This window comes from Thalassophryne amazonica, chromosome 18 (genome assembly GCF_902500255.1).
Source record: "Thalassophryne amazonica chromosome 18, fThaAma1.1, whole genome shotgun sequence".
Taxonomy (NCBI): Eukaryota; Metazoa; Chordata; class Actinopteri; order Batrachoidiformes; family Batrachoididae; genus Thalassophryne; species Thalassophryne amazonica.
In genome coordinates, this window is record NC_047120.1 from 40,565,101 (window position 1) to 40,582,232 (window position 17,132).

Below are 17,132 nucleotides of genomic sequence, written 5' to 3' on the forward strand. Positions count from 1 at the left end.
TCCTTAAGACTGTTATTCAGCATTAGTAACTCATTTGCATGTCTGAATCTTTTCACCAGGTTGAGGAAATGTGTCATTGACCACACTAGTGTTGGGAAAACCAACTGCAAATATTCTTCTACATCATCATATAAGTTAAAGCAAAACTTACCACCAGTTGCTATGGTAATTTGCCTTAATTGGTGTCCATAAAAAAGGAAATCAAATGAAAGTGCCACTCTCTGGAAAAATAAATAAATAAGTAAATAAATAATGACATGAGCGGGTATTAAATGCGATTGTTGTGTAGATGGGTGTGTGTTTGTTTTCTCATCTCACCACTGCCTTCTGGTGAGCGTTGGATAAAATACTGTGGATTCTGACTTGACCCTGCTGCAGGGTGCTGAGATCTACCCATAAGTCATCCGTTCGTCTGTCTGTCGGACCAAAGCTCTGCCATCTGTAGTACTTCTGAGAGTCCTCCTGAGGAAAAAGAGGGCACTCAGTAGGAAATGTCTTCAGATGGCATTATTCATGCTCATGCATTTTAAAGCAGGAGGAGCACTTTTTGATATCTGTTAACTTGCAGGAGGAGGAGCTCATCAGGTTTGACACCAGCGCCCGGTTTTATAAACGGAGTGGCTAGTCGTCCAACCGTTGGTTCAATAAAGTAAATATGCGAGCATATACGCCCAACCACAACCGCCCAATGATGGCGCTTGTAAATTCACTTCCGGTTTTAAGGCGGGGAAAAGTGGTGCATATTTTCTCGCCGGCTGTGGGAGGGTTCGCAGCCCGCGGAGGGGCTGTGATCTAAAGCGTTCCTGTTTGGCTCATCACTCCCAGGGAACTGTGTCAAACTAACACCATCATACAGGCAACAAGCGGTATTTTGTTCATCAAAACTGTTTCATCGTCGTTAACAGGCTTCCGTTCAAAATACTTATTACGTTTGTCTGCTTTCACTGCAGTGTTTTTTTTCGCAGTAATTCAAGACGGCACCGTTAAATGTGTCAAATATACGCCGCTTTTCACGCCGCAATAGAGGCTTAAAAAAGTGGTGTAAAAAACGTAGTTTAGATGCACAAAACGTGTCAAATACACAATCACGGTTGGGCGAATAAGGTAAGACATTATATTTATCTCACCAACAGTTTGGCGTGTCATGTTCAATGTATGACTTATCGGCCCAACGGTTGGGCGAATAGCCTTTTCCTTTCATAAAATGGTCTGATCTTTTAGTCTACTAAACTTACTTTGTCAACTACGGTTAGTTGCCCAACATTATCCATCTAATCACCGTTTCACATTGACAGCTTGTCAATTAGCTGTCTTATGTTAGTCGACGATTTGTATGGGTACAGCGTCCTCGCGAGCGCTATTATCAAGAAATGCCTCCAATACCCAAGAGTTTTGTTTACTTTCAGGTTGGCCATGTCATGAACTACGTAGCCTTCGTTTCAGTAACTGGCTTCATTAATATATACGGACACATACGAACTGCAGAATGATGTGCTTAGCAGTTCTTCTTATACACTTCCGTCAAGACTTAAACATGCTTATTTAGGGTCTGCTCCTTTCTCTGCCCTTGACCAAGGCAGTGTCTACATCTGTGGTTGTAGCTCCTAGTGGTTGGATTGTGTCTGACTGTAATTAGGATGGGTTAAATGCAGAGGACAAGTTTCGTTGTATGTATGTATATATGTGCAATGACAATAAAGTTTCTATTCTATTCTTTTCAAACACATCACATGATAGTCGTCTGCTACAACCAAAAGCCGAGGAAGCTCCTCCTTACGGAGGAATACGAGCGACGTAGGGGTGCTCTTGAGTGTTCCAGCAAGTGGTGGTACATGATAGCTGCCGTTTTTGAGGTAAAACACTGAAGTTTTGTCGACTAAAATAAGATCAGCCTTTTCTGTACCAGGCTAAAAACTTCAGTCGGGTAACGCAAAACTTTAGCCAACTAAGCCCTCTGTGCAATGACTAATGTCAAAAAATTTGTCAACTAAGTGAGTTTATTTGACTAAATAAGATCAGACTGCTTTATGAAACCAAGCCCAGGTCACACTTGATGACGTTTATCTCATTTTTTTTGCCCTCCTGTCCTCTGACAACAAGGCCGCACCTTCCTGCAGTCTTGATGGTGTTATTAACGTTCAAGGTGACAAAGAGAGATGGTTCTGGGGTTTAGTGTTGGCCCAGAAAGTGGAGCAGTTAAATGCAGCAGTGCTCTTTCTGCTTCTCTGACTGCTCCATATACAGAAAGTGACCCAATTTTTTTTTTTTTTATCTCATCTCTACTCACAGATACCAGCCTGTTTTCTACTGGGGGGGTGTTCTAGTTGAGGTGAAGAGATCAATCCCATGTTCTTTTCCTTCACAGCCGACACGTCGGGCTGATTTATCAAAGCTTGTCCCTCGTGGTGAAGTGGTGGAGAACATCATAAATTAAGATCAGCCTGCGCTTAAAAAGATAGACAACAGCGACGAATAATGCACCGAGCGTGCTTATGTTCTTGTCCAGTGCAAGTGAGTCATCCTCGGACACGTGCACGCACTCACGCTCAAGCTCAGCTGCGCTTAGACAAACACTGTAAGTTGGCAGGATAACGCCATCGTCTGTTTTCAATTTGCAATGTAGGGGGAGGGAAACGAAATCATACAAGACAATTTATCGGGGTTGAATTGTACTTAGGCTGATTAAAGTGAAGAGAAGAGTGCGCTGCGCAAGAAAGAACTCACAAAGATTGATAACGGAAGGAATGGAAACAAGTACACACGCAGTTCTTTCACCTGTCTGCGCTGTCTAAGGCAGATGCGAGGAGTTGACCCCGGTTGACCTCTTAGCACAACGGCATTACAACTGTTTATCCAAAAGTCAACTGGGAGCGTCTACGGTGCATTTGGAGTTGCACATTTTCATATCTTACCACTACGAGTGTCGTGTTGTCAGGAAGGATTTGAGTGGTAACTCCTGCCACAGCGCCGCGGGCTTCTCTGTGTTTGTGTGGGTTCTGCTGGTCCCTGCGGGTTCTGTGCGCTGGGGTCAGATCCCTGTCTGTCCTCAGTACACTCACACTTGATAAAGCTAGAAAAAGACACACTGTGATCAGTGAACAATGTCAGCACACATGTGGACCCTGTGGGAGAGACATCCAGAGCTCACTCAACATGTGTTGGACTGATAAACAGATTCCTCTGGAGGAGATTTTCTTGCCATGATTTCTTCACGCTGGAGAAACCTTTCACCTGTTACAGGCCATCAACTGAAAGTACACTGTTAGTTCCTCAACAAAAAAGACATTAGGTTATAAAATTACAGGTCTGTTCGCTTTGGGTGCTATTCAGGAGGAAATACACATTCTGGATCCTCTCCTATGGGCTTCGAACGAACGTGGCGGGCTGTCCTATCTGCATGGACACATCTGCATTTTAGTGGTTGCCATCATTTTGATTTTTAACAGGCACACAAATTCACAGTAAATGAAAGTCATGTTTCACGGCTTTGGAGAAGACGCATGGGCCCAGTTACGCGACATCTGTCAGACAGAAATGGCAAGATTGTCTTTGTTTTATATTCCTGCTTGTGAAACCAGTGGTTACATGTGAGCTATGGGCTTTTTAAACCCGTTGGGAGGAATGATGCAAATATCATTTGTTGCCAGTGTTCATTATGAGCCACGTGATGCCTCTGTATGTACATAGCGCATGCGGCACTACACGTGCACATCTGTGCTTCCCCATATATTTGTGTGGGGTTTTTTGTTTCATCTGCACAACAGATCATATTTTTCACACCAATTTTCCACGAAGAATGCATTTCTTCTTTTTCTTTAATACAACTTGATCCATGACTCATTCGTCTGTGCAAATGTTTTTTTAATTTTTTTTTTTGGTTTTTGGTTTTGGGTTTTGGGGTTTTTTTTGCAAGCTGGTTGACACGAATGGCAAGATTAGCTGTTTCATCATGTTGCAAGCATCATGATAAAAACTTGCATAATAGTCCCAGTTCTTAAAGTCATTAGATTTTTAAACTCAGACAGTAATCAGATGGTATATGTTTTGTATATATGTATGAAAACTGTACGGAAAATGTAACAAAACAGCCTGAGCGATAAATATGTGCATGAAGTTGCACAAAGACATTTAAGAAATTACAATAACATCTTATAGCATCTGTTTGGGTTATTTCATTTCTGTTTTTACAAATATCACCTGCATTAATTTCTTTATTCATCTGCTCTTTTATCATAAATCATCTATTTCATTTATATTTATGGTTCCAAGTTTAGCTAGCTCACAACATCCAGTTTGTTTTCTGTCTTACTGTGTGGTTGAAGTAAGGCAGTGACTGGATGTCTTTGGTACAAAGTCCCTTCAGAGGAACCTCTGGCAACAATGGAATGACTTTGTGTCAAACAAATGGCTACCTAAGGAGATTTAGGTGAGGCCTAGTACTTGCATTGTGAAGGAATGTCGGCTATGACATTTTGGCCATGTGGCACATTTCTCTGGACATGATCCAGCACGCAGATGCCTCAGCATTGAGGACCCAAGCAACTGGTAAAGGCTACAGAACTTCCCATATTTCACCTGGCTGCAGAAGAATGATGATGACTTTCAGTAGGTAGGGATGGAACAGTTGTCTACCTGGGTTGTTGCCAACCAGCACCCTAGGTGTTTCTATAGACTGCTGGGTGTGACAATATGCAGTACCTACATATGCTCCCAGACCTGAGCTGACCTTAACACTACTGGCATAATATAGACTGACTTGCCCACTTAACTTAGGTATGTGTTTCACATACCTAATAAGTGGAGTCATGAGGTCATCGGATGGAGGTGTTTGGAGATGCCGATATCTTTGCAGGCGAAAGAAGGTCCAAGTGTTTGGGATCCTGGTGCTGCCTGTCTTGCTGTATGGTTGTGAGACTTGGATGCTAACAACTGTGCAAAGGCAACGACTAGATGCTTTTGGTACTAGGTGCCTCTGCAAGATCCTTGGGTACCACTGGAATGACACTGTATCAAACAAGTGGTTACTAAGACAGACTAGGATGAGGAGTATCACTTGCATTGTGAGGGAGCATCAGCTTTATCATTTTGGCCAAGTGGCCAGTTTCTCTGTGCATGATTCAGCAAACTGGTGCCTGATCCAGCATACTGTTGAGGACCCCAGTGGCTAGAGAAAACTAAGGGGACACCCACGTTTGAACTGGCTATGGCAGATAGATGGTTATTTTAGAGATGTGGGAATGGACCGGTTGTCTTTCTGGGTGGACCCAAGACGGTTCTGTGGTGTTGTGGATGCGGCAAAGTGCAGCATCAGCAGATGCTCCCTTCCAGACTTGACGTGACTTGTTTCACATTAATTAACTAGAAGCACTCAGAGAGTGCAAACCTCCACCAAGGCCATGGGGTCACTGACGTCATAACATCTACACGCCGTGGAATCACTGAACCTAAAAAAGTCTAACAATGATGTTTACTCAGTAGTAAAAAAGTTTCATCTGCCGTGACTGGATAGCATGTATCCTTAGCGATTGGCATCACAGTTTATTGCAACTTGCACCTTTCCCAGAAGCTACTGTCATCTGAGCACTGATATTGATATTGCATGTGCTTATAGACAAAAACAAATGAGAGACAAAATTCAATTTATTATTCAACTAAACTGCAAATATATGAATTTTTTAACATTTATGAAACACTTCTTTAAACAAGGCCATAGGGTCACTGACCCTAAAGAGATTCCCTCCTTGGCACAGTGATCTATTTCTTTTTGTCTCTTTCTCTAAAATTGTATATAATAATCATTAGATTATTAATATATAAACAAAAATAAATTTAAGAAATATTATAATTTGAAAACAAATGCACCAGATGACAGCTGCAACTGCTTAATGCTAACTTTTAACATTGAAAATGCCATAGACATGCTAACACATTAGCATCGGGATCGGGATCCGGATCACCACTAAAATTTAATCACTTGTTCCTCTTGTCCAGGGCTTAATTTGAGGGGGAGCAAGCCGGAGCGCGCTCCGGAACCTCGGAAACTCCGCTCCCCCTGCTGTGGTGCTGCTGCTCGCTCCAAAAACTCTCTCATAATTGTGAAATAAAGGACAAAAGAGACATAAGTCCTGCTCACAGGCTGCTACCAGATACAGGACATGTTCACATCTTCAGTCAAACTCCAGACATCTCCACGTCACTACATATTCAGTCCCTGATTGGTCATCGCGGCGCGACGAGACGAAAAAGTTCAGATTTTTCAACTTGGGGAGGAGGGCAACACGACGTGACGCGATGCAATATCGCGCCACAAACGCGCAAAACGCTCGAAATCGCTTCACTCGCATCGCGCTGCACGGTTTGGCGCCAAAACGCGTCCTTACATAGGCTGCAGTCGCTCGCGTCGAGCCCGGTGTGAATGCGGAGAACGTAACTCCTGCGATAAACGAGGGACCAGGAATTTGTACTCTATCCGGATTTGGTGTGACTAGTGTTATTAGGCCTACAATACATGCCCAGTTTATTTTCGGTGTGGCGCACAGCGTTGTTCACAAGCCCCCCCCCCCTTTTTTTTTTCTGCACCGGAGCCACCCATCCTCTGCGCTCCGGGACCTCCCACTTTACAAATTAAGCACTGCTCTTGTCATTTCCAACCACTCCACAAAATTTCTATAAACAAAAATAAATTTAACAAATATTACAATTCGAAAACAAATGCACCCGAACGTGATGACTGCAACTGCTTAATGGTAACTTTTAACATTGAAAATGCCATAGACATGCTAACACGTTAGCATTGGGATCCAGATCGTGAGCAGGATCACCACAAAAATTTAATCACTTGTTCCTCTTGTCATTTCCAACCACTCCACAAAATTTCATCAAAATCCGTTCAAAACATTTTGAGTTATCCTGCTGAAAAACAGACAGACAAACAAACGCGACCGAAAACATAACCTCCTTGGCGGAGGTAAAAACTATGTGATTTTAGATGAACAGAAATCTATGGGTGATGGAATAATAAAGTCATCATTAAAGGAAACCAAAAGAAAGAAGGAATGACAAAGACGTAAATAGGACAGAAGAAAGTACTGGAGAGGCCATCGCAAATACAAGGGAGATGGTGTCACAGATTGAACGGGCCACCCCTAAAAATCGGTCCGCCTTTTGCACCTGCGCATGCGTTATTTCGGACCACAGCAGCACGTCTGAGCAGTGGTGGGCACAGTTCAGCTAATCCGATAGCAGATAATTATCAACGCTAATGTTTTTGCTATCAGATTAGTTTTTCAGATAAGTTTTAAAACCATCATCGGACCAAGTTTAACGGTCAAAAACGTTTGTAAACCCTAAAATCAAACATTTTAGTCCATTTGTTGTGTGTTTGTAGCAGACTGGCTGCCTGTCGCTTGCTGATGACATCATCATTAAGCGCAAAACGTGATTGGCTGGTCAACGCAGGGAGCATTGTGGGTAGTGTAGTTCAGGTTCACTTTGGACGTTACAGTGACTTGTCTACTCGACACAAAAACAAAATGGACTAATTTTTAACATTATTTTGTTTCTGTAATTTAATCGCCAAGACTCGGTGGGGGAGAGGAGCTCTCACAGTGCAGCTTTGTGTACAGAGGGAGGGACTTTTCTTCACGTTTAGACACTGTTTTGAATTGTAAAAAAAGGACGCTTTATGTGGATTATTTATTCAGATGAATCCCACTGAAACTAACAGGTAAGAATTTATGTTTACTACGTGTCTTTTACTCTGTCAATCAATGCATTAATGGATGTATTTGGATTGTTTAAGCCCCAGGGTTCAAAGCATGCGAAAAAAGCAGCAGCTTTTTAGTTCATAAATAAATAGTTCATAATAAATGACAGAGATAAACTGTGACTTTTAATACTGTGTTTTACTGCTTTTGAAAGATGATGCAGCCGGTCTGCTCTGTGTCAGCCTGATCCCATCAGGTCTCAGAAGCTAAGCAGAGCAGGATCTGGTTAGTACGTGGATGGGAGACCTCTTTGAAACACCAGCGGCTGTGTGTGTTTCTCCAGATAAAAGTGGTGTTGCGTCAGGAAGGGCGTCCGGCATAAAACTTGTGCCAATTACCAATGCGGATCGGGCTGTATCTGCTGTGGCGACCTCGAACAAAACTGGGGGCACCCGAATGAACAACTGCTTTTGAAAGATGATGGCAGTGTTTGGGATTTTATTTTTTTTATTTATTCATTTTTCGTGTGTTCTTTGTGTTTGTGATCCTTGAATTTACCCAGCAGCCCCTGCAGCGCTTAAAATGAAACTGGTTTATCAGAAGCCGACAGTGTAATCTGATGTGGCCGCGTCCAAATCAGTGCTGATAGTTATCGGTTATCTGTAATATAGATACATTTTTTTTATCAGTTTATCGTCATAAAAGATAACTTTTCAGTTATCTGATTAATGGTTATCGAAGCTAACTTTTTGGTTAGTTGTGCCCACCACTGTGTCTGAGACGATAAAGGTAAAACCTCTTAAATCATTCTAAAGTCAGTTTTAAGTAGAAACTAGGCTGTTTTAAGCAGAAACAAGGCAAAATTCCATGATGCTTTGAAATGTCCAACACGCAGTGAACGCATTAGCTAACAGCTCATTTAGCTGTGACGCTGTGATTGCTTCCGCCGCCTTTTATGATGAAATAATGCTGAATTTATGTAGAAATGACTGTTGTACTAAAGCTTCAGATATGTGTCGCTGAGATAGATGATGACTGGAGTGCAGTTTGAAGCAGAAACGAGGTGTTAATCCGTGAATCGCATCATGGGGGGACCGATTTTTGGGGGGACTGTTCGGTCTGCGACAACAGCTCATTAGAGTCATCTTGTTTGATTAGTGGTAGTTATTTCCATGACTTCCGAATACGAGGCTAATTGGGTGATACTGTCAACACTCATCACTGCTAAACAGCTGAAGAGACACAGATCAGCACACTGAAGAAATGAAATCTGGGACTTATTCGTCGCATTCAACAGAAGGTCCTCCCTTGGGAGTGTCCAAGTCAACACACCCATTCTCTGAATAGGTGTGTGGGTTTTTAATCACTATATAGGTCACACTCGCATTATGCTCTTTCAACTTCCAGGACGTGGAGCTTGTTTTCTTTTCTGGAACCTTTTGAAAAAGTAACTGTGTCCAGCTGTCTTAACGTGATCCTGGATGAACGTCAAACAGTGGAGGGATGAGGAGTTAAGGTTCCTGTAGCACAAGGGTGTTAATGAAGTGCAGTAGCACCGGGTCTGGCAGCCACCTGTGCACGGAATGTGTAAACAGATCAGCGACTCTGAAACAGAGTCCAAACATCAAACAAATAAAATGACAGTCGTAACAAATTAGGTTTGGCTTAAAAAAGTGCAAACTCACTCTGATGCTCCCTCTGTTGGTCAAATGTGCATAGGGATGATAGTGACAGCCGACTGATTTTAGAGCACCCTCCGCCTACTTCCAGGATGGTGCCAGTTACATAGATGCATCCTGGCCTGGGAATTTCATATTCACATTTTCCATGTCAAGGAAGCACATAAAGAGCGCTGACCTGAGTAGGAGTGACGCATCCAATCCTGCAGCATTATTTGGTGAGATGAAACAAATATATCAGCTTTGTTTAGCAGCGCAGCAGCCAACCTGTTAATCTAGTGGGTGTTCAGAGTCCTATAAGAAGTAGGACAGAATGTTTGCAGTCATATACGGTGTTATACAGGTTTGTTCATTCATTCCATTACCCACGCTCCCACGCTGCCCTGATTGCCGTGTCCCCCACCTCCCCATTTCCTTTCTGCTTTCCAGATACATACTATATGTACTCGAGCTCGACGGGCATCTTTCGTAACTTGTTTAATGAAGTGTTTTATAGATCGAAACGCTTTGATCCACCTCCTTATTTCAGAGGTATGACATAAGCTCACATGTTTTTTTTCCTTTGAAAACAGTCAGCGAAGGACAGACTGAAATCAAAGTCAAGACTAGACAGGAACCAAAGCACAGAGTCTGAGTTCCACAACTGAAACAAAAGCTGATGGTCTTTCAGTCTGTTTGGACATCTGCTGGAAGATGTCAAGAGAAGAGTGATTTAGTTTGAAACTAACCCAGTTCTGGGTAAATGCTCACGGGTTCAAATGGCTGTGCACGCAGAGTTTAACAGAACCAGGGATGCATCGGAGGACGCACGATGTGTAGTTTGTATGTGCAGTCTCAACTAAAGAGAATAAAATGCATGTCATCCAGAAATGGCAGATGAGGTGGGAGAGTTTGGTAGCAGGTAATATTTCCCTTTTAAGTAAAAAATATTCAGAGAGGTAGCAGCTAGCGGATATTAATTACACTCCTGAAAATGGTTCCTTATACCGCTGCGCTGGAGCCAACTCATGGGGCAGTGCAGTCTCGTTTGAAACGCTGTGTGATATTGCGGGATTTGACCACTTCTGGGGACAGCGTGCCAGTGCACAACACAAATACAGCATCACTTCACACGGAAAGATGGTGTACTGTTTTGTTTTCGGCAGATCTAGGACAAAGTCCCCATCAAGTCACTATCAAGTCATGAGTCAGCAAGTCCCAAGTCAAGTCTCAAGTCATAATGACCACCAATTGTTTGCAAGCTGACTTGAGACTTGACTTAGGACTTGCTGATTCATGACTTGGGAATGACTTCAGAGTGACTTTGTCCCACTTCTGGTTTTTGGCTGCAATCACCGAAGCAGTCGCAAATAGTGCAGTTATTTTTCGGTTCCCAGTGGAGAAGGGAAGACAATGCATGCGGGAGAGGTTGTTTCAGTAGGTTTTTAGCGAGATTTAATGTGTATAATGATAGTCCCCGGAAGTACAATTTTTGCATCATATGCTTTTTCATTTAACCCCTTTATGGTCCACCCTCAAACGAGACTATGGTGCCCAGTTGCTCGTGGAATTTAGATCCATGTTGAAGACAGAGTTGTGTGACATCATGTCAAATTTGCATTTCTCATTGGAGATCGTACCTCTTCCACCAAAGTTACATAAGCCGAGAACAGGCGTTAATACCATGGAGTGGGAAGGAGGCAGCATTCTTTCTGTCATAAGTCGGTATACTTGCAAATTATTTTAAGTTGGCAACATTGCATTATGTTGCTTAAACCTACTTTTCCCACAAGTGCTAAATATGTTATAAGGATTCTTGCAGACAAACTCCAGTTTATCGTGGGATGCAAAACACTGACACTTATAAGATTAAGTTAACAGGCTGTGGCAATAGGCCCTGAGGTTCAAACCCTGCTGTGCCTAACACAGGCAACAACATGAACCGACTCCTGGTTATCAGAATTAGAGGGACTGGGGGTAGAGATAGTGGACTTTGAGTGAGTTTATGTTGGGAAGTGGTTGTGGTGCTTCTGTGGCCTCTGCATCGTGTGTTGGGTTGTCCTCTGCAGAGTTAGACCCCCGATCTGAGGAACTGGGCCCACAGGAGAGGCCAAAGAAAGTGGAGCATTGCTGATTGCTGGAGGAGGAGCTGCAGCAGAAGAAAGGGGGCTGGCTAAAAATAAAACATCTCCGAGGAGAATAAAAATACGTACATGCACACATACAGACAAGAATAAGAAAATACAGCATAAACGTGTGCGAGAGGTACACAGCACAGATACACAGATTAAAGATAGAGGGGTTTTTTTTTTTGGAAGTAAGGTGCAGTGCACCTGGAAAGTATTCACAGCACCTTTCCACATTTTGTTACATTACAGCCTTATTCCAAAATGGAGAAAATTCTTTTTTTTTCTCCCTTAAAATTCTACTCACATCACCCCATAATGACAACATGAAAAAAGATTTTTGAAAGTTTTGCAAATTTATTAAAAATAAAAAAGTAAGAAATCACGTGTACATTCACATCCTTTGCTCGATACTTTATTGATGCACCTTTGCCAGCAATTACAGCCTCAAGTCTTCTTGAATATGATGCCGCAATCTTGGTGCACCTATCTTTGGGCAGTTTTCCCATTCCTCTTTGCAGCATTTCTCAAGCTCCATCAGGTTGGATGGGGAATGTCGGTGCACAGCCATTTTGAGATCTCTCCAGAGATGTTCAATCGCATTCAGGTCTGGGCTTTGGCTGGGTCACTCAAAAACATTCACAGAGTTGTCCTGAAGCCACTCCTTTGATATCTTGGCTCTGTGGATCAGGGTGGTTGTCCTGCTGAAAGATAAAACGTCATCCCAGTCTGAGGTCAAGAGTGCTCTGGAGCAGGTTCTTTGTCTCATCAGCTCATCATGGTCTGAGAGTCCTTCAGGTGCCTTTTGGCAAACTCCAGGTGGGCTGCCGTGTGCCTTTTACTAAGGAGTGGCTTCTGTCTGGCCACTCTACCATACAGGCCTGATTGGTGGATTTCTACAGAGACAGTTGTCCTTCTGGAAGGTTCTTCTCTCTCCACAGAGAGAGCTCTGATAGAGTGATCATTGGGTTCTTGGTCACCTCCATGACTGAGGCCCTTCTTCACCGATCACTCAGTTTAGACAGGTGCCCAGCTCTAGGAAGAGTCCTGGTGAATCCAAACCTCTTCCATTTACAGATGATGGAGACCACTGTGCTCATTGGGACCTTCAAAGCAGCAGAAGTGTTTCTGTACCCTTCCCCAGATTTGTGCCTTGAGACAATCCTGTCTCAAAGGTCTACAGACAATTCCTTTGACTTCATGCTTGGTTTGCGCTATGACATGTACTGTCAACTGTGGACCTTATATGTAGACATGTTTCAGACATGTAGACATATAGGTCACACGGTTTTGAAATATGTCTACATGTAGACATGTAGACATATTTCAAAATCATGTCCAGTCAACTGAATTTACCCCAAGTGGACAACAGTTAAGCTGTAGAAACATCTCAGTGATGATCAGTGGAAACAGGATGTACCTGAGCTCAATTTTGAGCTTCATGGCAAAGGCTGTGAATACTTACATATATGTGATTTCTTCATTTTTTTAAATAAATTTGCAAAAATCAAAAAAAAAAAAAAGAAAAAATATGTTTCACATTATTATTATGGGGTATTGTGTGTATAATTTTCAGGGGAATAAATTAATTTCATCCATATTGGAATAAGGCTGTAAAATAACAAATTATGGAAAACGTGAAGTGCTGTGAATACTTTCCGGATGCACTGTACGTTGGTTAATACTTGTTTTTGGATATTATCAACAATCTATACAGCTAACTATGCATTTATCTGCAGCGTCAGTTCACACCTAATATTTCAAACAGAATAATACACAGCCAGAACTTTATTTTGTGGTGACAACCATCCCACCCCTACCATCCCCTAGATGTCACTTTAATAGCAGTTAAATTAGCAACTGTTTCATGGAGTGTTTTGAACTTCTACGAGACCAAATGTTTCATTCTCTACTACAGACAATAAAATGTGAAATGGTTCGAAATGGCCCACCATGTTGGTCAGGTCATGTCTGGAAGCTTGAACTGGGGTGGCACATAACAGAATCCACCACACTATGGAACCTCTTTTGTCCTGAATGGGAATCACCCAGGCTGACAACTGATCCATCATCACCTCTTAAAATAAGCCTTCGACAGCTAGGTCAAATCTGGGCATCCCCTGGCCTTTTCCAGCCATTGGGTGTAACAATACTGAAATGTACTGGTGACCCCAATGCAGAGAACAGACAGTGTGGTGAGTCCAAAGGAATCACTCAGAGAATAATCAAATTGCTGGTCATCACGGAAGAGAATGCAACGTGCTAGCCCAGGAGAAGACTACAGGTGTGCTCTCAAAAGGAAGTGAAGCAAATGAAACAGACATGGGAATATGATGTCAAACTAAAACACTGGAAAGGAACACAAGGGAGCAGGTGAAGGAAATCAAAACTTGATACAAGAAAGAACAGAATCATTAAACCAGCAATAGAATTAAGAAACCAAAAACACCACATAGGAAATATGTGATAGCTGACACGGGTATAATTATAAACACAAGTAACAACCAGAATTACATACAAAAAGAAATAACTAGAATTGTAAAAACAAAGAAATAACATGGGATGGGTGTACAGAAGTTACAGCACAAAGGGAAAACCAGATGTTCTAAAAGAAAACCATGATGCAAAGAAATAACAGAATTATTAAACACCTGACATGAAGAAATAACCAGAAACATAATACCAAACCCAATATTAAAGCTACACGAAGAAAAATGGCAACAAAACACCAGGGTCATTACATTAGAGTCCTCAACACTGAGGGACCAATACCCAAGGATCCACTGAAGAAACCTTGTACCAAAGATGTCCAGTCATCAATTTAGGTTGGTGGTTAGCATCCAGGTCTCAAAGCCATACAGTAAGACAAGATGCAGCAGGACCCTAAAGACTTGGAAGTTCTCCTGCAAAGGTATCCACATCACAAAACACCTCTGTTCAGAGACCTCATGACTCCATGGGTGTCTCTTGATCTCTAAGCCAGAGTACTCAGAGACATGATGATGACAATTACTTGCATCATGAAAAAATGACATTTTGGCCCAGTCTCACATTTTTTTTCATGCCCATGTCACGAAAAGTGCATGATTTTCATGACACTGTTCTTTATTTAGCTATTTAAAATCTTCTTCTAACTCTAACCATAACCATAGCAGCAGTAGTGTCTACCCTCCCCTAACCCTAACCATAACCCCCCAGACCTCCCATCACCCTACACTGCGTGCCCCCGTCACAAAATTAATTAGTTCCCCCATCACGAAAAGTGCCCCACTTTTGTACCCTGGCACAAACCCATAAATTAATGTACTTTTCATAATCCAGTAGGTTGTTTGGCCATATGACATGTTTCCCCGGGCACGATCCATCATGTAGATGCCTCGGCATCGAGGATTTCAGCAGCTTAAAAATGCCAAGGAGATGCTCACATTCCACCTGGCTGCAGCTGATGAATGTTTATATTTGAGAAGTGCGGACAGACATGTTGTTTGTCTGGGTAGTTGGTGTCCAGTGGTTGCATAATTTGGTGGATGCATGCTTCCAGACATGATCTGACCTCTTCAAAGTTTCACTAATCCTTGTTTCAACCTGGTCTGTGTGGAATAAACCAGGAGGGGTTCAAGCTCTGAAATCCCCCCCCCCCCCCCCCCCCGTTACATACATCTCTAATTTCAAAAAGAAAAACCAGACACTTTGTTTTTCCAGTCACGTGGAGGTTTCTGAATGGTACGCTAAAAACAACAGAATCCAGATTAACAGTCTGTCATGTTTCCTGTAAAAGAACATAGTAAAAGAAAAGAAAAAGAAATTCAAGCATGAACAAAGTCGGAGTTTAAAAGCGATGAAGATCTCTGTATTTTGAGGTCAACATGTTGAACGTTTGATGATGTGAAAGTCAGTAATGTGAAAGTCAGGTCTTACCTGCGTGAGCGCAGACTGTCCCCAGATCAGCCTGGGAGAGACAGATGAGGAGAAAAGCACAAAGCTCCATGTCCAGCAAGACTCTTCTCCCTCCGTCCCCCAGTTCTTGTCACTCCTGTCTCCTTCTCTCCTGCTTGCCCTCTCTCTTTCGATGGAAGAGTGGGGCACTTCAGTCATCCACTCCTACGCCGGCCGTTGCTTTCCTCGCCTTTGCACTCCCACACACTGCTTTTTCTCACCTCAGCCAACAATTATTGCGTCTCTTCCTCCTTGTGCTTGTCTCCTCCGTGCATTTCCTTCTCCTTTGACCTTCAGTGTGAGCGGTGGAGGAACTGATCCATAGCAACAGAAGAGCTGACAAACAGCTGGAGTGTTGCAGGGAGAGACTGCCTTTCCTCTTTGCTTTTCTTTTACCCCAGTCTGATCATTTTCTTCTCTACGAATTCAGTCAGCGCTCTTCCCTCTGCACTCTGTCTCTCGCTTTCTTTTGTCTCCTTCTGTCACTTTCTCTCTCAAACAACTCTGGAGTCTTTAAAGACTTTCTCAAAGAGGAAATATTTGTGTTTTTCTACATTTTTTTTCCTTTGTTTCAAGAAAAAAAATTGTGTAGCCTATTTGGGAGGTGCATGTCTCCCCCATGTGGAAGTATTTTCAAACAAAAACAAATGTGGTTGTATTAATGATTGATGTTTGAAGAAATTCTTCCCCCAGTTTGATGAAATGTGAAATGGTTGGCGAGATAGAAATTGTAAGTTTTGTTTTACGACTGAGAACAGTTTTACAACAAGGATCCCAGTGGAAGTGGAAGTTTGGGGGGGGTTGTCATTGGTAAATGGAGTGCATTGATATAGCGCTTTCCCATCATTCACACACACACACACTGATGTCAGGGTGCTGCCACGCGAGGCGCTCAGGAGCAACCTTGGGATTAAGGATGTTGCCCAAGGGCCCTTAGTGATTTTTCCAGTCTGATGGGTATTTGAAATGAGGATCCTATAGTCTCATGCCCACCTCTTTAACCATTTGTCAGCAATCCAGCCAGCATTCACTGTCTCTACATCTACAACATAAAATACAGGGTGACCCAAAAAACCCAGAACCCATAAAAATTGAAATAAATCCTACAAAGGTCCAGATTTAAACTTCAGTCTGTGTCCGATCATTCCCCAAAGTTTCAGTTATCTTGGTCGCTTTGCATAAAAGTCATGTTCTTTCGAAATTATGCTCCAAATGGTATGATTTGTTGGCGAAATAGACCTCTTGGCCAAATGTCTTTTCCTTGGTTGACCAAGACATGTTGTTCCAATCGTCTTCCCCAACATGGACCTTTGTAGGATTTATTACAAGCTTTATGGGTTATGTTTTTTTTTTTTGGGGGGGGGGGGGGGGGATCAAGAATCAATAAAGAACATTTCCCGCCTTAATATACAGTCATTTAAAGTTATCCAATTTTTACTCCAGCTGTGGCTCTCAGGGTCTAAGTTTATCTCAGAATCATGCAATTTCTTTTCCATTAAATCATTTCCCATAATTGATTATACCCAAGTTCATACAAAGCAGGCATAACCAATAATAAACAAATACCAATCACTTAAAATTATCCAAGTCCGAAAGCTTCCTTACCATCATGGCTTTAGCTTCATCCGGGGTTCCATTTAATTTAATCAACACTTTACAATTCAGCCGCTTGTATTTTCTGTTGTTTCTGAAGGATTCTGGCTTGT

At 42.4% G+C, this 17,132-nt stretch overlaps 1 protein-coding gene across 2 annotated transcripts in view; it reads right to left on the minus strand.

Moving 5' to 3' along the window:
* Window positions 1-15,970, minus strand: part of LOC117531150 (plexin domain-containing protein 1-like) — a 35,473-nt gene extending 19,503 nt beyond the window's left edge. The window contains exons 1-4 of one of the 2 annotated variants that reach the window (XM_034194190.1): window positions 15,409-15,970; window positions 2,913-3,070; window positions 319-462; window positions 152-221 (exon numbers count right to left, since the gene is read on the minus strand). In XM_034194190.1, coding sequence (XP_034050081.1) covers window positions 152-221; window positions 319-462; window positions 2,913-3,070; window positions 15,409-15,478 — 442 coding nt within the window. In that variant the 5' untranslated portion in view covers window positions 15,479-15,970. The remainder of the gene's footprint in view (window positions 1-151; window positions 222-318; window positions 463-2,912; window positions 3,071-15,408) is intronic. The other variant, XM_034194191.1, reaches the window with a different exon arrangement.
* Window positions 15,971-17,132: the final 1,162 nt, after the last annotated feature.